Raw genomic sequence first — 24,357 nt, forward strand, 5'->3', positions numbered from 1 at the left:
TAACCCGGGTAGAAAGGGTCTTTGATTATTCTGCCCACTTTCCTAGGCAGCAGGAGGTGTTTACAGAGTCAATGGATGGGAGACAGTTACTCTCAGTACCTCGAGACCTCCGTAATGGATGTTTCACTCGCAATTTTCCGTAAATTGTTTTTTTTTTTCAATTCATTCATGGGATGTGGGTGTCGCTGGCTAGCCCAGTATTTATTGCCCGTCCCTAAATTCCATTGAGAAGGTGGTGATGAGTTGTCGTCTTGAACTGCTGCAGTCCATGTGATGTACACAATGCGGCATGCTGTGCTGTATTCATTAAATACACTGACTGTACTTGTTGACTACTGACATTTTGTGAATCTTAACGGTTTAAAATTTTCCCTTACATTTTAGTCCCAGCTACCGGTTGCCTGCCTAATAGATTCCAGTTTTTAACTCACTGCCAAGTATCCATTATTGCTTATATTCCTTAGGTGAATTGGACATTCTGAATTCTCCCTCAGTGTACCCGAACAGGCAAGTAGATTGATAGGGCGATAATTGGCTGGGTTGGATTTGTCCTGTGTACAGGACACACCTGGGCAATTTTCCCCATTGCCGTGTAGATGCCAGTTTTGTAGCTGTACTGGAACAGCTTGGGTGAGCGGCAAGTTCTGGAGCACAAGTCTTCAGTGCTATTGCCGAAATATTGTCAGGGTCCATAGCCTTTGCAGTATCCAGTGCCTTCAACCGCTTTTTGATATCACGTGGAGTGAATCGTATTGGATGAAGACTGATATCTGTGATGCTGAGGATCTCTGGAGGAGACCGAGATAGATCATCCACTCTGCACTTCTGCCTGAAGATTGTTGCAATTGTCTCAGCCTTGTCTTTTGCTCATATGTGTTGAGTTCTTCATTGAGGATGTGGATAATTGTGGAGCCTCCTCCTCCAGTGAGTTGTTTAATTGTCCACCACCATTCACTGCTGGATGTGGCAGAACTACAGAGCTTAGATCTGATGCGTTAGTTGTGGAATCGCTTAGCTCTGTCTATTACTTGTTCCTTATAAGAATGGAAAATCCTTATAAGGATAAGTGTGGGAAGTTTAGGGAGCCTTGGATAACGAGGCATATTGTGAACCTCGTCATAAAGAAAAAGGATGCTTTTGTACGTCTATAATGGTGGGGACAGTCGAAACCCTTGAGTATAAAGGTAGGAAGGTACTTAAGCGGGAAATTAGGAGGGGTCATGAAAAGTCCTTGGCAAGTAGGATTAAGGTGAATCCTGATTTAATTTCTGTCTCACATTCTGACTGCTGCTAGGGGCCCTGTACATACCTCCTATCGGGGTCTTTTTTCCTTTGTGGTTCTTCAACTCGACCGACACAGATTCTATGCCTTCAGATCCTATATCGCTCCTTGCTATCGATTTAATTTCATTCCATACTAACAATGCAACCCCGCCCCCTCTGCTCATCTGCCTGTCCTTTCGATAGGACACATCCTTGGATATTTAAATCCCAGCCCTGATACCCTTGCAGCCACGTCTCTGTGATGCACACATCATACCGGCCAATTTAATGTGTGCAACAAACTCATTTACTTTGTTCCGTGTACTGCGCACATTTAGGTACAACACCCTCAGTCCTGCATTGACCACCCCCTGCCCCATATTTGTCCCCTTTTTTGCTCTACTTGAAGCCAAATTCCTGCCACCTTCTATACTCTGTTCTATTACGTGCTCTGGAAACTTTACTAATCTCTCCTGAGCCCTCGGCCCCTTTAAATCGTTTAAAGTACTCGTCATTGACCTGCACTTCCACCTTCTCCATTACCTTGGATTTTCATGGGGAGCAAGGTGGTGCAGTGGTTAGCACTGCTGCCTCAGGGCGCCGAGGTCCCAGGTTCGATCCCGGGTCTGGGTCACTGTCCGTGTGGACTTTGCACATTCTCCCCGTGTTCGCTTAGGTTACGGCCCCACAACCCAAAGATGTGCAGTGTAAACTGCCCCTTAACTGGAAAAAATTAATTGGGTACTCTAAATTTATTTTTTTTAAACTTGGATTTTATAATTCTCCATGCAACTGAACCCTCTCCCCCACTATTTAGTTTAAAGTCCTATCTACAACCCGAGTTTTGCGATTTTCCAAGACTCTGGTCCCAGCATGATTCAGATGAAGACCGTCCCATTGGAACAGGACCCCTCTTCCCCACTACTGGTGCCAATGTTCCACAAACTCAAACCCATTCCTCCCACACCAATCCTTGAGCCACGCACTGCCCTGCCACCTTCAATGACTTGTTCACAATTACATCCAGGTTGCTCTGCTCCTTTTGGAGTTGTCTTTTATTCTTTGTACCAAAATGAATCACTTCATATTTCTCTGCATTGAATTTCACCTTCCAACTTCCATCTGCCCACTTCAACTAGCTTATGTTCTTTTGAAGTTCTAGACTATCCTCTTCACAGTTCACAATGCTTCCAAGTTATGTGTTAACTAACTTTGAAATTGTGCTCCAAACACCAAGGTCTCGGTCAATAGGGTCCCAATACAGACCCCTGAGGAATTTCAGTATAAATCTTTCTCCAGCACGGTAAGCATCCATCAACCACTAGCTCTTTGTTTCCTGTTACTCAACTACTTCTGTGTCTATGTTGCTATTCTCCCTTTTATCCCACAAGCAATAACTTTACTCACAAGTCTGTTATATGGCACTGTATAAAACGCCTTTTCGAAGTCTATGTTCACCACATCAACAGCATTGACCTCATCGACCCTTTCTGTGTCTTCTTCAAAACCCACCAGCAAGTTAGGTGAACAAGATTTTCCATTTAGAAACCCATGCTGGCTTTTCTTAATTAACCCACATTTGTCCATGTGACTGTTAATTCTGTCCCGAATTACTGTTTCAAGAGGTTTCCCGCCAAAAGTTAAACTGGCTGGTTATAGATGCTCAGCTTATCTTTACACCTGTTTTTGAACAAAGGTGTAATGTTTGCAATTCTCCAATCCTAAGTCTAAGGAAGACTGAAACATTATGGCCAGTGCTCCGGAAATTTCCATTCTCACTTCGCTCCGTATCCAATGGTGCATCTCATCTGGTCCTGGTGTCAACTACAGATAACCTATCCAATCCCACCTACTTTTCCATTTCAAACCCATCTTGTGCCTGAATGATTTCCTCTTGCACCATGATTTGGATTACACCACCTTTAACGATAAATGCAAAGTATTGATTTAATACCTCTGCTTCAATATGTAAATAGGGGCTGGTTTAGCACACTGGGCTAAATCGCTGGCTTTTAAAGCTGACCAAGGCAGGCCAGCAGCACGGTTCAATTCCCGTACCAGCCTCCCCGAACAGGCGCCGAAATGTGGCGACTAGGGGCTTTTCACAGTAACTTCATTGAAGCCTACTTGTGACAATAAGCGATTTTCATTTCATTTCAAATCTCCTTTTTGATCCCTAATCAGTTGTGCTCCTCCTTTTACCACCATTTTACTATTTATATGCCTATAGACGACTTTGGAATTGCCTCTTAAGGTAGCTTACAGTCTCTTCATCCTCCCTCTTTGCTTCTCCTATTTGCTTCTTTACCTCTCCTCTCAACCTTATATTCAGCTTGGTTTCCAAACGTATTTTCTACCTGATACCTGTCATAAGCACACTTTTTCCTATTTATCTTAACTTCTATCTCCATTGCCATCTAATGAGCTCTGGATTTGTTGACCACCTTTTCCTTTCGAGGGAATATACCTGGACTGTGCCAGAATTATCTCCTCTCTGGAGGCAGCCAGTTGATCAGCTGCCACTTTCCTGCCAACCTTTCATTCTGATTGGTTCAGCCCAGATACATTCTTACTCCATTGAAGTTGGCTTTCCCCTGTTAATTCTTCTTACTCTGGATTGGTCTTTGTCCTTGTCCATAGTCTGCCTAATCCTTATGATAGTGTTCGTTGTCCCCTAAATGTTCTCCCACTGAGGCTTGATCTACTCTGCCCACTTCATTTCTAAGAACCAGGTCCAGCAGTGCCTCCTTCCAAATTGGACTGGAAACACTGCTGAAGAAAATGTTCCTGAACACACTGTAGGGACTCTTGGTCCTCTCTGCATTTTGCACTACTATTATCCCGCGCTATGTTTGGATAATTACAGTCCTCCATTATTAGGGTGGCAAGGTAGCACAGTGGTTAACACTGTTGCTTCACAGCGCCAGGGTCCCAGGCTGGATTCCCGGCTTGGGTCACTGCGGAGTCTGCACGTTCTCCCCGTGTCTGCGTGAGTTTCCTTCCGGTTTTCCGGTTTCCTCCCACAAGTCCCGAAATACGTGCTGTTAGGTAATTTGGACATTCTGAATTCTCCCTCAGTGTGTCTGAACAGGCACTGGAATATGGCGACTAGGAGCTTTTCACAGTAACTTCATTGCAGTGTTAATATAAGCCTACTTGTGACAATAAAGATTATTATTTTTATTATTGCAAGTACTCTATAATTTTTGCTCCTCTCTGTAGTTTCCCTGAAAATCTGTTCCTTTACATCCTTCCCAATAGTTGATGGCCCAATGACTACACCGAGCAATGTCACTGCTCCTTATCTGTTATGTAGATTCATGAATTGCAACATTTGTGTGACCGCCAGAATTACCTGGACTCTGGGCTTGGACTTCACTGAGTACATGTGGGTAAATTTAAAAAGTAAGAATGTTGAAACAGCTGTAGATGCACAATCTAACACAAATCAATCCCACAATGGGCACTGGAATTGCTGAAAGATTGAATCAGGACACAAAGGAAGAGATTGTAATATTATCAAAGCTTGCTGTGGATGATGCTGGTCAGCACCACTGTCTGCAACCTAGAGAAGCACTATTACAATAAGGAGAGTACAGTGCTCTGAGCACCCTTGGCAGAGATATTACTCAATACAAGAATTGTACAAATGTCTTTGCTGGCGAGTAAGCCTTTCACCATAATTATGAACCATTTAACCACCTTGGCTCTAGACAAATACACTCTGTCCTTGACCTCTGTGTGACATCCTCTTTCTTTGGCACTAGTGTTCTCCTTACTGAAACTCTTCCTCTTCTTCCTTTCCTATCTTTCCTGAACACCTTGTATCCAGGAATATTTGACAACCAATCCTACCCTTCTTTGAACCAGGTCTTTGTTATAGTTGCAACATCATATTTCCACATGGAAATCTGCACCTGTAACTAATGAATCTTATTTCCTGCACTCCATGCATTCACATACATGCACAGTAACCCTGAGTTAGACACTCTTACTTTCTCCTTTACTCTGATCCTACCTATTATCTTACTATTCCCTATTATTGTACTGTCTATCTCTGATTTTTTTCTCCTGGTACCCACACCCCTGCCAAGTTTGTTTAAACCCTCCCCAACAGCACGAGCAAAACTTCCCACAAGGAGCTCCCATCATGTCTCTGTTCAGATGCATACTCTAGACTTGTGCTAGTTCCATCTTCCCCAGAGTGTGTTGCCATGTTCCAAGAATTTAAAACCTCTCTTTCTGCACCATGTTTTTAGCAACACACCTTCTTCGATTCACGGCTGCGGCCATAGGAATGCCGATCTATTTCCCTAACTATCGAATCACCTATTGCTGTTCCAAAACCTTACTTGTACCCTCCCTGTGCAGCTGATCCACCTGTCGGAGATTTGGCTTGGGCTGCACTCCCCAGAAGGGCTGTATTCTGAACTGAATATTTGGGGAATGGGAAGCACTCGGGGGACTCGCTCTCTATCTGCGTATTCCTTTTTGACTGTCTGGTGTTCACTCATGTTCACCCACTGTCTGCATAACCCTTAGGTTGAGGGCTGGATTCTCCAGTCCCCCAACCATGTGTTTCTCATGGTGCACCATTCGCTGGCGGCAGGATTCCCTCTTCCCGCTGTTTGTCAATGGGATTTCCCATTGGAGCCACCCCTCATCGCCGGGAAACCCGCAGGCAGGGGCATACAACCAGTGGGAAAAAAGAACCCTAATGGCCAGAGAATTCCGCCCACCATCTACATAGCTCTCAGCCTCTCAGACGCACTACAGTGACGCCAGCTACTGCTGCAGCTGACAATACTTCCCGCACAAACTCCTATCCCCAGGACATGGGAAGTGTCTCTAGTTCCCACATCACACAGAATGTACACTCAAGGTTGGAGCAGCCCTGCCATTACGCTACTTATTGACTGATAACTTTTTATTGCAAATAAACCTTACCTTTGGTAGCTGTTGCTAAATCTTGCTGCCTGTTACTGAGAATAAATCTTATTAATACTAATAAAATTTATTACTGGTGTAAACATTTTTTTAAATAAACATTTTATTGAGGTATTTATGATTTTATAACAACAGCAGAAGAAACAATGTACATACAAATATAAACATAGTGCAAAAGCCGTCTTCCTCCCTCACAGGCCCCACCTTTTCTAACACTACTGTTGTTAAACTTTACTAATACTAATAAACCCCACCAACTAGTGGTAATGCATATAAATATTGTGGCTACAAGAGAAGGTCAGAGGCCAAGAATTCTGCAGCACGTAGCTTACCTACTGACTGCCCAAACCTGTCCACCATCTACAGGACACCAGTCAAAATTGTGATAGAATACTCTCCTCTTGCCTGGATGAGTACAGCTCCAACAACACTCAAGAAGCTCAACATCTTAAAAGACAAAGCAGCCCACTTGGTGGGCACCCTAACCACAAACATTCACTCCTGCCACCACCGGTGCACAGTGGCAGCAGTGTGTACCATCTATATGACGCCATGCAGGAATTCAGCAAGGTTCTTTATTAAACACCTTCCAAACCCACGACCGTGACCATCAAAAGGACCAGGGCAACAGGTGCAAAGGAACACCTTCACTTGGCAGTTCCCCTCCAAACCACTAACCATCCATTTGGAAATATATCACCGTTTCTTCACTGGAAATCTCTCCCTAACAGCACTGCGAATGTATCTACGCCACATGGTTCAAAAAAAGAGCTCAACACTTTCTCAAGGGCAATTAATGATGGTCAATTAATGCTGGGATAGCCAGTGACGACCACATCCCATGAATAAATTTAAAAATAACATGTTTATACTGATCCTAGGTATTGGGCACTAGTTAAATACATAGCACAGGATGGAGCACTATGCCAGTATTAACCCATTTAAAACATAAGGGACAGACCAAATAAAAATGGGCCAATTTCTTGTCAATTGTATAATTGCTACAATTGGTATAAATGCTTGCAAAATTGGTGCTTAGAAAGGGTCAGAGTTATTTTGTAATAGTTAGGTCATAGCCTGCCAGCATATTTTGAAAGAGTTGAATCAGTGAATACATGTATTTACAGGAAGGATTTGATTAGTTCTGCAGAGTCCTTCTAAATGCTATTCTCCAATAGCAACGCGAATAGTCATTCTGAACCTTCTCCAGTAATAACCCTACTATAGTGATCATTTGACCACTCTTGGGATTGTGCCTTCAAGAAAGTATGGCTGGTTGTTTCCACTGACTTTGTTTCTGTGCTCTGCCCCCATAGGACCTGTCTGTACGTACTGGGCCTCTTGGCGAAAACAAAGCAGGGATGTGATATCCTGAAATTGCAAGGCTGGGATTCAGTCAGGCACAGCCGCATGCAGCCCTGGCCTGTGGCACCCGATGACATGGAGCAACTGTACAATGAGCTGTCCTCAGTCCCCAGTACACTGAGCCTCAACTCCGAATCTACCAGCTCCAGACATAATAGTGAGAGTGAGTCAATGCCTCAGAGTGAGTATCTTATGATGTGGAGTTTGGCCATGCACCCTCAGTACAATTAAATCACCTTGCCTCTAGCATAAACCACCATGTGAAACATACCATGTTTGTTGACTGGTTAGTTATTTCCCGAACATACATAAATATCTCTGCTTCGCTCCTGGGAACTTCTGTTGGGATCTGAATGCTCGTCCGCTCTCGGGGTGTGTTGCTCACATCTAAGTCCTGGCGGTTAGTGTCATCATTATTAGCCCTACTATGTATTTTCTTTTATTTCCTTTTCTTTTCATGTACTTAATGACCCGATGAGCTGCTCGCAGAAAAATACTTTTCACTGTACCTCGGTACACGTGACAGTAAACAAAATCCATCCAATTCACCAGTCCAAGTTCAACTCCGCTCTCTTCCAGAGTCAATACACACTTTCCAGCACTAGTCACTGATTCACAAGGAGCCCAGTTGATTTTTCCTTCTTAATTCAATGGACACTTGAATTGACATGCTTCCAATAGCTATCCTGGCTTGGATAATAACATAAGAAATAGGAGCAGGAGTAAGCCATTTAGCCCATTGAGCCTGCTCTGCCATTCAATAAGATCATGGCTGATCTGATTGTGGCCTTAACTCCTGTAATAATCTTTATTAATGTCACAAGTAGGCTTACATTAACACTGCAATGAAGTTACTGTGACAATCTAGTGGCCACATTCCAACGCCTGTTCGGATCCCAGACACTGTGAAGCAGCTGCAATGCTGAACAACTACTCAGCAGGTGAAAGTTAACAAATTTGTTTATTAAAGTTTAATTAAATACAAAGGAGGACAAAAAATGTCACCCTACTCGTGGACTCCCCGGGCATCCACTGGCCAACGCTCAACCGCCTCTCTGAGTTTGCACTTGTGTTCCGCTGCCCTGCGAGTCAACCGCAGCTCCACGGGCTCTGCCACGCTACCACATCTCCCTTCCCCTTTAAAGTTTTTTAATTCCCATATTTCTGAACAGACAACTATTTACAATTAGAATCCATTAACAAAATGGTAGGGTAACACCGTACAATCACTCAAAATGTTAGTCTGTCAGAAGATTTCCGAATTCCCTGAGAGCGTCTTGGCTCTCTGTCCAGCTCAACCTCAGGTGAGGTAGTGATGTCTTGCGCAGCAGTCGAGTGGTTTGTAGTTTCAGGAGATACATTAGTGCAGACATTAATTCAGTTCCCACTGGAACAACACGGGGCCTTTCCTCCAGAGTAACAGGTCCCACTGAACTTGGCACTATCGGAGGACTGGTAAGTGCTGCCGGATCAGCCGGCTCTGCTTGTATTGTGTTAGTTTATCTCCTCCTTATGTGGTCGACACGTTTCCTTATTTTTCTTCCTTGGCGATCAACCAAGAAAGGTACATGGGGCCTGTTTTTTTTATGATCTTTCTGGGGACCCAGGCTGGGTCATCCTTAAAGTTCCAGGCAATTGCTGAGTCATTCACCTCGAAGGACCTATCGCCTTTACCAGAATTGTGATATCTCTTTTGTTTATCTTGTTTCGCCTCCACCTTCCCCCGGTAAACTAGGAAACACTGAGTCAAGACTGGTCCGGAGGCACCTCCCCATTAGCAGCGCTGCAGGGGATACTCCCATAGTAACTTGCGGTGTCATTCTGTAAGTTACGAGTGGGAGAACATGTGGCGAACAGTGACCACAATTTTGTAAGCTTTCGGATGCTCATGGAAAAGGACAAGTGTTGTCCTAGGGTTCAGGTGCTAAATTGGGGAAATGCTAACTACAACTAGATTGGGCAGGATTTGGAGGCTGTTGGTTGGGAGAGGCTGTTTGAGGGTAAATCCACATTTGGCATGTGGGAGCCTTTTAAGGAGCAGTTGATGGGAGTGCAGGACAGGCATGTGCCGGTAAAAAGGAAGGACAGGAAAGGCAGGATTCGGGAACCATGGATGACCAGGAAAATTGAGAATCTTGTCAAAAAGAAAAAAGATGCATATAAGACATAGGAGCGGATGTAAGGCCATTCGGCCCATCGAGTCCACTCCACCATTCAATCATGGCTGATTTCAACTCCATTTACCCGCTCTCTCTCCATAGCCCTTAATTCCTCGAGAAATCAAGAATTTATCAACTTCTGTCTTAAAGACACTCAACGTCTCGGCCTCCACCGCCCTCTGTGGCAATGAATTCCACAGACCCACCGCTCTCTGGCTGAAGAAATTTCTCCTCATCTCTGTTCTAAAGTGACTCCCTTTTATTCTAAGGTCCTAGTCTTCCCTGCTAATGGAAACAACTTCCCTACGTTCACCCTATCTAAGCCATTCATTATCTTGTAAGTTTCTATTAGATCTCCCCTCAACCTCCTAAACTCCAATGAATATAATCCCAGGATCCTCAGACGTTCATCGTATGTATGGACCCGCTCCAGTGCCAGTATGTCCTTCCTGAGGTGTGGGGCCCAAAATTGCTCACAGTATTCTAAATGGGGCCTAACTAGTGCTTTATAGAGCTTCAGAAGTACATCGCTGCTTTTATATTCCAAGCCTCTTGAGATAAATGACAACATTGCATTTGCTTTCTTAATTACGGACTCAACCTACCTGCAAGTTTACCTTTAGAGAATCCTGGACTAGGATTCCCAAGTCCCTTTGCACTTCAGCATTATGGATTTTGTCACCGTTTAGAAAATAGTCCTGCCTCTATTCTTTTTTCCAAAGTGCAAGACCTCGCACTTGCCCACGTTGAATTTCATCAACCATTTCTTGGACCACTCTCCTAAACTGTCTAAATCTTTCTTCAGCCTCCCCACCTCCTCCATACTACCTGCCCCATCACCTATCTTTGTATCATCGGCAAACTTAGAAAGAATGCCCCCAGTCCCGTCATCTAGATCGTTAATATATAAAGAGAACAACTGTGGCCCCAACACTGAACCCTGCGGGACACCACTTGTCACCGGTTGTCATTCCGAAAAAGAATCTTTTATCCCAACTCTCTGCCTTCTGCCTGACAGCCAATCGTCAATCCATGTTAGTACCTTGCCTCGAATACCATGGGCCCTTATTTTACTCAGCAGCCTCCCGTGAGGCACTTTATCAAAGGCCTTTTGGAAGTCAAGATAGATAACATCCATTGGCTCTCCTTGTTCTAACCTATTTGTTATCTCTTCAAAGAACTCTAACAGGTTTGTCAGGCACGACCTCCCGTTACTAAATCCATGCTGACTTGTCCTAATCCGACCCTGCACTTCCAAGAATTTAGAAATCTCATCCTTCACGATGGATTCAAGAATCTTGCCAACAACCGAGGTTAGGCTAATTGGCCTATAATATGTGAGGTACAGACAACTAAAAACAGATAAAGCACTTGAGGACTACAAGGAAAGTAGAAAAGAGCTCAAGCAGGGAATTAGGAGGGCAAAAAGGGGTCACAAAATGTCCTTGGCAGACAGGATTAAGGAGAATCCCAAGGTATTTTATACGTATATTAGGGACAAGAGGGTAGCTAGAGAAAGAGTTGGTCCACTCGATGACAAAGGAGAGAAATTATGTGTAGAACCAGAGGAAGTAGGTGAGGTCCTTAATGAGTATTTTGCATTGGTATTCACAAAGGAGAGGGACACGTTGATTGGTGGTGTCTCAGAGGGATGTGTAAAGAACAAAGAAAAGTACAGCACAGGAACAGGCCCTTCGGCCCTCCAAGCCTGCGCCGATCATGCTGCCCGTCTAAACTAAAATCTTCTGCACTTCCTGGGTCTGTATCCCTCTCTTCCCATCCTATTCATGTATTTGTCAAGATGCCCCTTAAATGTCACTATCGTCCCTGCTTCCACAATCTCCTCCGGCAGCGTATTCCAGGCACCCACTACCCTCTGTGTAAAAAAACTTGCCTCGTACATCTCCTCTAAACCTTGCCCCTCGCACCTTAAACCTATGCCCCCTAGTAATTGACGCCTCTACCTTGGAAAAAAGCCTCTGACTATCCATAGAACATAGAACATTACAGCGCAGTACAGGCCCTTCGGCCCTCGATGTTGCGCCATCCTGTGAAATCACTCTAAAGCCGATCTACACTATTCCCTTATCGTCCATATGTCTATCCAATGACCATTTGAATGTCCTTAGTGTTGGCGGGTCCACTACTGTTGCAGGCAGGGCATTCCACGCCCTTACTACTCTCTGAGTAAAGAACCCACCTCTGACATCTGTCTTATATCTATCTCCCCTCAATTTAAAGCTATGTCCCCTCGTGCTAGACATCACCATTCAAGGAAAAAGGCTCTCACTGTCCACCCTATCCAATCCTCTGATCATCTTGTATGTCTCTATTAAGTCACCTCACAGCCTCAAGTCCCTCAGCCTTTCCTCATAAGATCTTCCCTCCATACCAGGCAACATTCTGGTAAATCTCCTCTGCACCCTTTCCAATGCTTCCACATCCTTCCTATAATGCGGTGACCAGAATTGCACGCAATACTCCAAATGCGGCCGCACCAGAGTTTTGTACAGCTGCAACATGACCTCATGGCTCCGAAACTCAATCCCTCTACCAATAAAAGCTAACACGCCGTACGCCTTCTTAACAACCCTCTCAACCTGGGTGGCAACTTTCAGGGATCTATGTACATGGACACCGAGATCTCTCTGCTCATCCACACTGCCAAGAGTCTTACCTTTAGCCCAGTACTCTGTCTTCCTGTTATTCCTTCCAAAATGAATCACCTCACACTTTTCTGCATTAAACTCCATTTGCCACCTCTCTGCCCAGCGCTGCAGCTTATCTATGTCCCTCTGTAACTTGTAATATCCTTCCGCACTGTCCACAACTCCACCGACTTTAGTGTCATCTGCAAATTTACTCACCCATCCTTCTACGCCCTCCTCCAGGTCATTTATAAAAATGACAAACAGCAGTGGCCCCAAAACAGATCCTTGTGGTACACCACTAGTAACTGGACTCCAGTCTGAACATTTCCCATCAACCACCACCCTTTGCCTTCTTCCAGCTAGCCAATTTCTGATCCAAACTGCTAAATCACCCTGAATCCCATGCCTCTGTATTTTCTGCAGTAGCCTACCGTGGGGAACCTTATCAAATGCTTTACTGAAATCCATATACACCACATCAACTGCTTTACCCTCATCCACCTGTTTGGTCACCTTCTCAAAGAAATCAATAAGGTTTGTGAGGCACGACCTGCCCTTCACAAAACCGTGTTGACTATCTCTAATGAAATTATTCCTTTCTAGATGATTATACATCCTATCTCTTATAAACCTTTCCAAGATTTTGCCCACAACAGAAGTAAGGCTCACTGATCTATAGTTACCTGGGTTGTCTCTACTCCCCTTCTTGAACAAGGGGACAACATTTGCTATCCTCCAGTCTTCTGGCACTATTCCTGTAGACAAAGATGACTTAAAGATCAAAGCCAAAGGCTCAGCAATCTCCTCCCTAGCTTCCCAGAGAATCCTAGGATAAATCCCATCCGGCCCAGGGGACTTATCTATTTTCACACTTTCCAGAATTGCTAACACCTCCTCCTTATGAACCTCAACCCCTTCTAGTCTAGTAGCCTGAATCTCAGTATTCTCCTCGACAACATTGTCTTTTTCCTGTGTGAATACTAACAAAAAATATTCATTTAGCACCTCTCCTATCTCCTCGGACTCCAAGCACAACTTCCCACGACTGTACTTGACTGGTCCTACTCTTACCCTAGTCATTCGTTTATTCCTGACATATCTATAGAAAGTTTTCGGGTTATCCTTGATCCTACCTGCCAAAGAATTCTCATGTCCCCTCCTGGCTCTTCTTAGCTCTCTCTTTAGGTCCTTCCTAACTAACTTGTAACTCTTGAGCGCCCTAACTGAACCTTCATGTCTCATCTTTACATAAGCCTCCTTCTTCCTCGTGACGAGTGTTTCGACTGCTTTAGTAAACCACGGTTCCCTTGCTCGACCACTTCCTCCCTGCCTGACAGGTACATACTTATCAAGGACACGCAGTAGCTGTTCCTTGAACAAGCTCCACATTTCCATTGTGCCCATCTCCTGCAGTTTTCCTCTCCATCCGATGCATCCTAAGTCTTGCCTCATCGCATCATAATTGCCTTTCCCCCAGATATAACTCTTGCCCTGCGGTATATACTTATCCCTGTCCATCACTGAAGTAAACTTAATCGAATTGGGGTCACTATCACCAAAGTGCTCACCTACCTCCAAATCTAACACCTGTCCTGGTTCATTACCCAGTACCAAATCCAATATGGCCTCGCCTCTCGTTGGCCTATCTACATACTGTGTCAGGAAACCCTCCTGCACACATTGGACAAAAACGGACCCATCTAAAGTACTCGAACTATAGCGGTTCCAGTCAATATTTGGAAAGTTACAGTCCCCCATATCAACTACCCTGTTGCTTTCGCTCCTATCCAGAATCATCTTTGCAATCCTTTCCTCGACATCTCTGAAACTTTTCGTAGGCCTATAGAAAACCCCTAGCCCCTTTCCTGTTTCTATCCTCAGTCCATACTACCTCAGTCGTCGAGTCCTCATCAAACGTCCTTTCTGCCACCGTAGTACTGTCACTGACTAACAATGCCACCCCTCCCCCTCTTTTACCACCTTCCCTGAGCTTACTGAAATATCTAAACCCCGGCACCTGCAACAACCATTCCTGTCCCTGCTCTATCCATGTCTCCGAAATGGCCACAACATCGAAGTCCCAGGTACCAACCTATGCCGCAAGTTCACCCACCTTATTCTGAATGCTCCTGGCATTGAAGAAGAGACACTTTAAACCACCTTCCTGCCTGCCGGTGCACTCCTGCAACTTTGAAACCTTACTCATGACCTCACTACTCTAAGACTCCTGTATACTGGAGCTACAATTCAGGTTCCCAAGCCCCTGCTGAACTAGTTTAAATCCTCCCGAAGAGCATTAGCAAATTTCCCCCCCAGGATATTGGTACCCCTCTGGTCCAGGTGTAGACCATCACGTTTGTAGAGGTCCCACCGACCCTAGAATGAGCCCCAACTATCCAGAAATCTGAAACCCGCCCTCCTGCACCATCCCTGTAGCTACGTGTTCAACTCCTCTCTCTCCCTATTCCTCGTCTCGCTATCACGTGGCACGGGTAACAACCCAGAGATAATAACTCTGTTTGTCCTAGATCTAAATTTCCATCCTAGCTCCCTGAATTCCTGCCTTACATCCCTATCCCTTTTCCTACCTATGTCATTGGTCCCTATGTGGACTTCGACTTGGGACTGCTCCCCCTCCCCCTGAAGGATCCCAAAAACACGATCCGAGACATCACGCACCCTGGCACCTGGGGGGCAACACACCAACCGCGAGTCTCTCTCGTTCCCACAGAATCTCCTATCTATCCCCCTAACTATAGAGTTTCCAATGACTAATGCTCTACTCCTCTACCTCCTTCCCTTCTGAGCAACAGGGACAGACTCTGTGCCAGAGACTTGTACCCCATGGCTTACCCCTGGTAAGTCCCCCCCCCCCCAACAGTATCCAAAGCGGTATACTTGTTACTAAGGGGAACGACCACAGGGGATCCCTGTACTGACTGCTTCCTCCCAGCCCCTCTCACCGTCACCCATCTATTTTTATTCTTCGGAGTAACTACATCCCTGAAGCTTCTATCTATGACCACCTCTGCCTCTCGAATGATCCAAAGTTCCTCCAGCTCCAGTTCCCTAACGCGGTTTCTGAGGAGCTGGAGATGGGTGCACTTCCCACAGATGAAATCAGCAGGGACACTGACGGAGTCCCTCACCTCAAACATTCTGCAGGAGGAACATTGCAGTACCTTCGCTGCCATCCCCTCTGGATAAAAAAAGAAAAAGAAAGAAGGAGCTTACCTGTTATTCACTCCCCTTCTCAGCAAGCACTCACTCAGCAACCTCTCCGCCCCGTACGATAATACCCGAGGGAAAATAAAATAACAACTACTTACCAGTCACCAGCCAATCCCTTACCTGCAGGCTGTGACTTCACGGTTCAACTTCCTCTTGATCTTTACAGCTGTTGGGTTTTTTTTTTGGTTAGAGGAGGGGGTAGGGAGGGAAACACTGAAGAAGTGTTTCGGGTTGAAGTGTCACTTGACAACAGCTCCTCCACAAACCACCTTCAAGTTAGGGTGAGCACAACAGACATATGCAAATTGCCCCCGCAACAGCCAATCAGCAACTCCGCTCTTCTGCCCTCTGCTGGATGCTTGTCTTCACTTGAACAGCTAGGGTCTCTTACTCGGGTACACCTTCAAGTTAGGGTGAGCACAACAGACGTATGCAAATTTCCCCCGCAACAGCCAATCAGAAGCTCTGCTCTTCTACCCTCTGCTGGATGCTTGGCTTCACTTGAACAGCTAGGGTCTCTTGCTCAGGTACACCTTCAAGTTAGGGTGAGCACAACAGACGTATGCAAATTGACCCCGCAACAGCCGATCAGCAGCTCTGCTCTTCTGCCCTCTGTCTATGCCCCTCATAATTTTGCAGACCTCTTATCAGGTCGCCCCTCAACCTCCGTCGTTCCAGTGTGAACAAACCAAGTTTATTCAACCGCTCCTCATAGCTAATGCCGTCCATACCAGGCAACATCCTGGTAAATCTCTTCTGCACCCTCTCTAAAGCCTCCACATCCTTCTGGTAGTGTGGCGACCAGAATTGAACACTATACTCCAATAGTGGCCTAACTAATGTTCTATACAGCTGCAACATGACTTGCCAATTTTTATACTCAATGCCCCGGCCAATGAAGGCAAGCATGCCGTATGCCTTCTTGACTACAACACTTTAGAGCAGATCGTTATTACGAGGGAGGAAGTGTTTGGTGTGTTAAAAAGCATTAGGATAGACAAATCCCCAGGGCCAGGTGGTATCTACCCAGATTACTGAGGGAGAGATGAAATCGCTGCGCCTCTGACAGAAATCTTTGTGTCCTCATTGGCCACGGGTGAGATCCCAGAGGATTGGAGGATGACCAGTGTTGTACTGTTATTTAAGAAGGGTTGCAAGGATAATCCGGGTAATTATAGGCTTGACGTCAGTGATAGTGAAATTGTTGGAAAAGATTCTCAGAGATAGGATCTATGCACATTTGGAAGTGAATGGTCTTATTAACGAAAAAGAGCATGGTTTTGTACGAGGGAGGTCATGTCTCACTAATTTAATTTAATTTTTTGAGTGGACGACAAAAATGATTGAGGGAAGGGCTGTAGATGTTGTCTACATGGACTTTAGTGAAGTATTTGATAAGGTCCCTCATAGGAGGTGGGTGCAAAAGATTAGATAACATGGGGTCAGGGGTGCACTAGCTGGATGGATCCAGAACTGGCTTGGCCATAGAAGACAGAGGGTAGCAGTGGAAGGGTGTTTTTCCGAATGGAGATCTGTAACTAATGGTGTTCCGCAGGGATCAATACTGGGACCTCTGCTCTTTGTAATGTATATAAATGACTTGGAAGAAAACGTAGCGGATCTGATTAGCAAGTTTGCGGATGATACTTAGATTGCAGGAGTTGCGGATAGTGATGAAGATTGTCAGAGAAGATTGAACAGGATATAGGTAGGCTGCAAAATTGGGCAGAGAAATGGCAGATGGAATTTAACCCAGACAAATGCGAGGTGATGCATTTTGGTCGATCCAATTCAGGTGGGAGCTGTAACATAAATGGCAGAACCATAGAGTGATCTGGACGTGCAGGTCCACATATCCTTAAAAGTGGCAACACAGGTGGAAATGGTGGAAAAGAAAGCATATGGCCTGCTTGCCTTCATAGGACGGGGTATCGAGTAAAAAAGCTCAAAAATTATGTTACAGTTATATAGAACGATGGTTAGGCCACATTTGGAATACTGTGTCCAATTCTAGTCACCGCACTACCAGAAGGACATGGTGGCTTTGGGGAAAGTACAAAAAAGGTTTACCAGGATGTTGCCTGGTATGGAGGGTATCAGCTGTGAGGAGAGATTGAATAAACTTGGAATGTTCTCCCTAGCGAGACGGAGGCTGAGGTGCGACCTGATAGAAGTTTCTAAATTTATTAGGGGTATAGATAGGGTGAACAGTTGGAGGCTTTTTCCCAGGGTGGAAATGACAATTACAAGGGGGCACAAGTTCAAGGTGAGGGGGGAAAGGTTCAGTGGAGATGTGCGGCGGAAGTTTTTTTACACAGAGGATGGTGGTGACCTGGAATGCACTGCCAAGTGAGGTGGTTGAGCTAGATACGTTAGTGACCTCTAAGACTTATCTGGATAGGCACATGAACAGACGGGGTATAGAAGGATACAGGCGGTTGGTCTAGATAGGACTTTTTCTATAGTGATCGGCGCAGGCTTGGAGGGCCGAAGGGCCTGTTCCTGTGCTATATTGTTCATTGTTGTTTGAATCTAGCAAGCTTCAATCTTAAAGGTGTGGTGCCTGCTTTTTCATTGCTGACTTGAATGTCTGGACAGCTCTTTCTGCTAAGCTATTCAAGCCTGGGTGATAGGGTGCCGTGCACACATTTTATTCCATTAGTTTCCATAAAATGTTGAAATTCTACCCCTGTAAAGGCAGTGCTGTTATCGGAGACTAAAACTCCTTGTAAACTTCATCTATACTCAAGATCATTAGCCAATTCAGTTTTATTTGACACAACCAATCTCGTCCCATGAGGCAAGGCCCCTGGCCTTTTGTGGCGACAATCGGTAGGTGAGCAGACTGATGCTGATAAGTCACCGGCACGGATGTAGTTCCCAAATTTTGGGGGTTTTCTCACGTAAATGTAGCCAATTTAGCTGTTGTAATACTTAACTTTAGGGGTTGAACAAGTGGTGCATAAGACCCATATGACGGTGGCGAGGATTAGCAGGCTTTTTGAAGGGGTGGGTGGGTAGTGTGGCTGCGAATCACGTCCACGTGTTTCTGGCGTGTCCAAGATTGAGGGGATTCTGGCAAGGGTTCTCGGATGTTATGTCTGAGGTTCTGGGGGTGAGGGTGACCCCAAGTCCGGAGGTGGTGATGTTTGGTGAGTCGGAAGACCCGAGAGTATGGGGTGGGGGGAGCGCGATGTATTGGCCTTTGCCTCCCTGATAGCCCGGAGACGGATTTTGTTATGTCGGAGGGACTCCGAGCCACCAAAGGTAGGGGTGCCGATGAGCAACCTGGCAGAATTCCTGTGGTTAGCGAAGATCAAGTTCATTCTGCGGGGGTCGGTAAAAGGGTTCACTCGGAGGTGGAAACCGTTCATCGATTTTTTCAAGGAGGATTGAGGGGTCAGCAAAGGGGGGGGTCTTGGTGGGGGAGGTAAGGGGGTTAAAAAGTGGAAGGCGGGACGTGGTTGAGGGTCGGTGACAGGGTGGCTGGAGGGTTGGGGTTGTTTGTTGGGTTCTTCGGATGTTCTTGATTGTTGATATTTTATATATATTTTGTTGAAAGGCCTTGAATAAAAATATTTTAAAAAAACATTAGGGGTTGATCTCTGCCTTCAAGATATTTAAATATCTGTTCCCCGACAATGGTAACAGAAGCACCGGTATCCACTTCAGTGCTTAATGGCTACCCGTTTATCAGGGGTGCTATGATGATTGGAGTCAATTTATTCATCTTGGCATTCAATTGATATAACTCCACTTTCTCTTCTGAATCTTACTCCAGAGTATGCACTGGAGTTCAGTTTTTTTTTGTTTTTCAATTCAATTCAGTTTAGGTGCATCCTGTTTGACTCGGCACTTAATTTGGATGTAGCCTCTGCGATTGCAGCCAAAACAGATAGAATCCCAGAATTTGCATCTTTCCTGAGGGTGACCTCCCACGAACCTATAACATTCATCATGATTTCTGGGTTGTTGACCCGTTTTTTTCCTTCTGTCCTCTGCCTTGCTCAGTGAGTTTCTGGTCTGTCTCTTTTGCGCGTTCGACTTTGCCTGCCCGACTTACAAATGTATTGCGCCATTGCCGATTCACCTCGCCTGCCTGCATGCACTGTAACTCGAGAGCACCTTTCTCAGCGCACTCAATTGCCTGAGCTATTTCCACGGCTTTCTCTAGGGAAATCTTATTCTGTGGTAGCAGCTTTTTCTGTAACTTTGTTATTTATGCTGCAAACCAATCTGTCCGGCAGCATGTCACTCACTGATGATCCAAATCCGCATGGCTCTGCCAATTTTCTGAATTTTGCTGTGTTTGTTATAATCGTCTCCCCTGGTTCCCTTACAGCAGAGTTAAGCTTAAAACGCAACATGATGATAGACGATCTGGGGTTCAAATGATCCTTTATCAATGTTACAAGATGGGCAAAAGACTTAGATTCTGGAGTTCCTGGATATGTTAAATTCCGAATGAGATTGTACATTTGGGGTCCACATACAGTGATACCAAGTGGCACTTCTCAGCAATAACCTGCTCACGGCCGAGGTGAGGTGAGAGTGATTGCCCTTGACATCAAAGCAGCATCTTCCCAAGTGACATCAAGGAGCCCTAGCAAAACCCGAGTCAATGGCAATCGGGGGGAAACCCTCCGCTGTTTGAAATCATACCTGGCACAAAGGAAGATGGTTGTGGTGTTTGGAGGTCAATCATCTTAGCTCCAGGAGTTCTTCAGGGTAATGTCCTAGGCCCAGCCATCTTTAGCTGCTTCATCAACAACCTTCCTTCCATCATAAAGTCAGAAGTGGGGTTCGCTGATGATGCACAAGGTTCAGCACCATTCATAACTCCTCAGATACTGAAGTTGTCTGTGTCCAAATGCAGTATGATCTGGACAATAACCAGGCTTGGGCTGACATGTAGCAGGTAAGATTGTCTTCGCATAAGTGCCAGGCAATGACCATCTCAAACCATCGGCCTTTGACAGTGAATGGTAATACCACCGCTGAATCCTCCACCCCAACATCCTGGGGCTTGCTATTGACCAGAAACGGAGCTAGATTAGCCATATAAATACAATAGCTATCAGAGCAGGTCAGAGGCTTGGAATCCTGCAGTGAGTAACTCGCCCCCTGACTCCCCAAAGTCTGACCAACATCTACAAGGTAGAAATGTAAAGGGATACTCTCCACTTGCCTGGATGGAATGCAGCTCCAAAAACACTCTGGAAGCTCAACGCCATCCGGATCAAAGCAGCCGACTTGATTGGCAGCTAACCACAAACATTCACTTCCTCCACCACCGCACAGTAGCAGTCGTGTACCATCTACGAGATGCACTGCAGGAACTCACCAAAGACTCCCGAGGCAGCCCCTTCCAAATTTGTGACTGCAGCTATCTATAAGGACAAGGATGGCGGTTACCTGGGAACCCCACCGCCTGGCGGTTACCCTCCAAGTCACTCACTATCCTGACTTGGAAATATATCGGTGTTCCTTCACTGTCACTGGGGCAACATCCTGGAACTCCCTCCCGGACAGCACAGTGGGTGCACCTACACCACATAATAATAATAATCTTTATAGTCACAAGTAGGCTTACATTAACACTGCGATGAGTTACTGTGAAAAGCTCCAAGTCGCCACATTCCGTCGCCTGTTCGGGTACACTGAGGGAGAATTCAGAATGTCCAAATTACCTAACAGCACGTCTTTTGGGACTTGTGGGAGGAAAGCCACGCAGACATGGGGAGAACGTGCAGACTCCACACAGACAGTGACCCAAGCCGGGAATCGAACCTGGGACCCTGAAACTGTGGAGCAACAGTGCTAACCACTGTACTACCGTGCTGCCCTGGACATGGACTGCAGCGGTTCAGGAAGGCAGCTCACATTCACCTTCTGAACGGCAACTAGGGATGGGCAGTAAATGTTGGTCAGGCCAGCGATGCCCACATCCAGAAGTGAATAAAAAAAGGTGAACTTGGCCTTGTATATAATCAATAACTCAGCCTCCAATGCTGTCTGGGGAAGAGAATTCCAAACACAAATGCCCTTCTGAGAAGAAATTCCTCATCTCTGCACAACAAATCACACTAATAATATTGGCATTAATTGGTAATTTTACACAAAACATCAGCCATAGAACTGGTGACTGTGGCCAAATGAGATCAGAAAATGCCAAATAGAGGGCTGGTGGCGGGGGGGCAACATGTCAATAAACTCGATCTAAAAGCAGCTTCAGGATTTTCTCTTGGAAAACATTAAAACCTTTCTACTTGTGCTGCCAATCCTGGAACAATTAGGTTAAACACACCAGCTGGGCCTGTCCTGTGATATTATAACAGTGTCATTTACCACGACTGTGTCCCTTTTTGCTGATTTGTTTGCATCAAGGTGAGATTAATTGACCATCTCTCAAATTCTGACACTACTTTCAGCAGCAAGCACTCCTTCACCAGATACAGGCTAGATACAAGGTAAAGGTCCCTCTACACTGTCCCTAACAAACACTCCTAGGACAGGTAGAGCATGGGGTTAGAAACAAATTAAAGCTCCCTCTACACCAACCCCATCAAACACTCCCGGGACAGGTACAAAACTGGGTTAGAAACAAATTAAAGCTCCCTGTATACCGACCCCATCAAACACTCCCAGGGCAGTCACAGCACCGGGTTAGATACAGAGTAAAGCTCCCTCTACAGTGTCCCCATCAAACACTCCCAGGGCAGGTACAGCACCGGGTTAGATACAGAGTAAAGCTCCCTCTACACTGTCCCCATCAAACACTCCCAGGGCAGGTACAGCACCGGGTTAGATACAGAGTAAAGTTCCCTCTACATGGTCCCCATCAAACACTCGCAGGGCCGGCACAGCACGTTAGATACAATGTTCCCTTAGGCTAACTTCTCATATGTATAAAAGCTTCTTTTTGCACATTAACCAGCCTTGTGCTCTCCATTAACAAGGTGATCAGCTCTGTACCGTAGAATGGTGCCAACAGATTCAGTTCATTTAAACTGTCAAGTACGGACCATTGCAAATGGTAGAAGGGCAGCTCTTCCTTCAATGGTTATGACAGTTTAGAGCCCAAATGTTAATGGTTCAGTTCTCAAGTTGGCTGCACCAGTCAATTCTCCCAAATGATAGCAGGTCTGCGGTGTGGCTTGATTCAGCTCTGCCATCTCAATTGGACAAGATTTTATAGAGTTCCTCACATGACCAACACAGGTAATGATGTGCTGCGGGCTGCTTTTGTGTTGCAGGCATGTTTATTATGGAAGATGATCGATATGGGAGTAGTACAACCAGCACCTTTTTCCTGGATATCACAGAGGAGGGGGACCCGTCTCTGCTAGAGAGACCCAAATCTGCTAAGGAGAAGGAACAAAGCCCACTTAGCATCCTCAGCTCTTCCAGATTTGTCCCTCGACGCTTCTTCAACAATCTGACTTCACTGCCTAGCAAGAAACTGCGCAGTAGCAGTGATTCCAAGTCTGCCAAAGCAGCAGCAGATAGGAAGCAAGTCCAGCGGCGCATTAGGGCTGTCACTGAGCCAGCCAACAGCACGGAGTATTTGCACAGTGAAGTGTTTACCAGTATCTTCAATGGTAACCGACTGCACAAGAGCCATACATTGAGCTTGGAGACATCATTTGTCAGCAGCCGGGATCATAGCAATGGCAACAGAGGAAGCTCGCAAAGTATCTCTGAGTCTGAACTAAAGCACCCAAAAACTGTTTTGGGGGATAATCACCAGGAACAGATCATCAAGGACCGGTCAATGGGGGATGGTACGACGGGCACACAGTTCAAAAGCCGTAGCCAGAGCTTTAACACGGATACAACAACAAGTGGTATTAGCTCTATGAGTTCTGTCAGCTCTAGTCCATCCGGTGAAACAGTCCGCCTGGATCCTGCCAATGCTGACACAGACTGCGGCAGCCTGAATACAATAGTCAGTGCACGAACGGTGAAAACCAGTGTGTCCCTCACGCCCCAGTCCAACCATCTACCTCTGTCCAAGTCAAACTCTGTTTCACTTGTCCCCCTGGGATCTTCACACACGCTCCCCCGAAGGGCGCAGTCACTCAAAGCACCTTCAGTCACTACTATAAAAAGCCTGACCGACTACAACTTTAGCTATACGAGCCCACGTGATGCTTTCGGGTATGCAACTCTGAAACGACTGCAGCAACAGAGGATGCACTCATCGCTGTCACACTCTGAAGCCCTGGCATCTCCAGCAAAGGATGTACTGTTCACAGACACAATTACCATGAAGACAGGCAGCCTGGATTCAAGGTTGACACCAAGAAGGTAAGTATGCTTATCTTTTAGTGAAATATTGCAATATACCTGCACCTTCAGAAAGGAGACGCTTTGAGGGAGTGGGGAATAACATCTTCCATCTGTGTCTGCTTCACTTTATACATGTAGCCCTATCTGGAAACCTGCATGTTGAGTTTGTATCTTGAAAAGGTTGTAATAGCAACAACTTGTACAGCACAGTACAATGTGCTACGGTGTTTCCATTATCAAACAAAATATGACACTTGAGCCACATAAGGAGCCATTAGGTCAGATGACCAAAAGCTTGTTCAAAGAGTTGGGTTAGGAAATGTCAAAGTGGAGAAAAGAGAGGTGAAGAGGTTTAAGGAGGCTAAAATCTTGGATGCTCAAGAGGCTAGAATTGGAGAAGCACAGATATCTCCGGATTATGGAACTGGTGGAGATTAGAGTCAGACGGG

At 45.6% G+C, this 24,357-nt stretch overlaps 1 protein-coding gene across 2 annotated transcripts in view; it reads left to right on the forward strand.

Annotated features, from left to right (window-relative positions):
* LOC140429071 (rapamycin-insensitive companion of mTOR-like) overlaps nt 1-24,357 on the forward strand; it is a 321,889-nt gene that overhangs the window by 245,376 nt on the left and 52,156 nt on the right. For both annotated transcript variants that reach the window (XM_072515622.1, XM_072515623.1), the window contains 2 exons: nt 7,527-7,756; nt 22,873-23,926. In XM_072515622.1, coding sequence (XP_072371723.1) covers nt 7,527-7,756; nt 22,873-23,926 — 1,284 coding nt within the window. The remainder of the gene's footprint in view (nt 1-7,526; nt 7,757-22,872; nt 23,927-24,357) is intronic.

Source organism: Scyliorhinus torazame, chromosome 9, assembly GCF_047496885.1.
Source record: "Scyliorhinus torazame isolate Kashiwa2021f chromosome 9, sScyTor2.1, whole genome shotgun sequence".
NCBI lineage: Eukaryota > Metazoa > Chordata > Chondrichthyes > Carcharhiniformes > Scyliorhinidae > Scyliorhinus > Scyliorhinus torazame.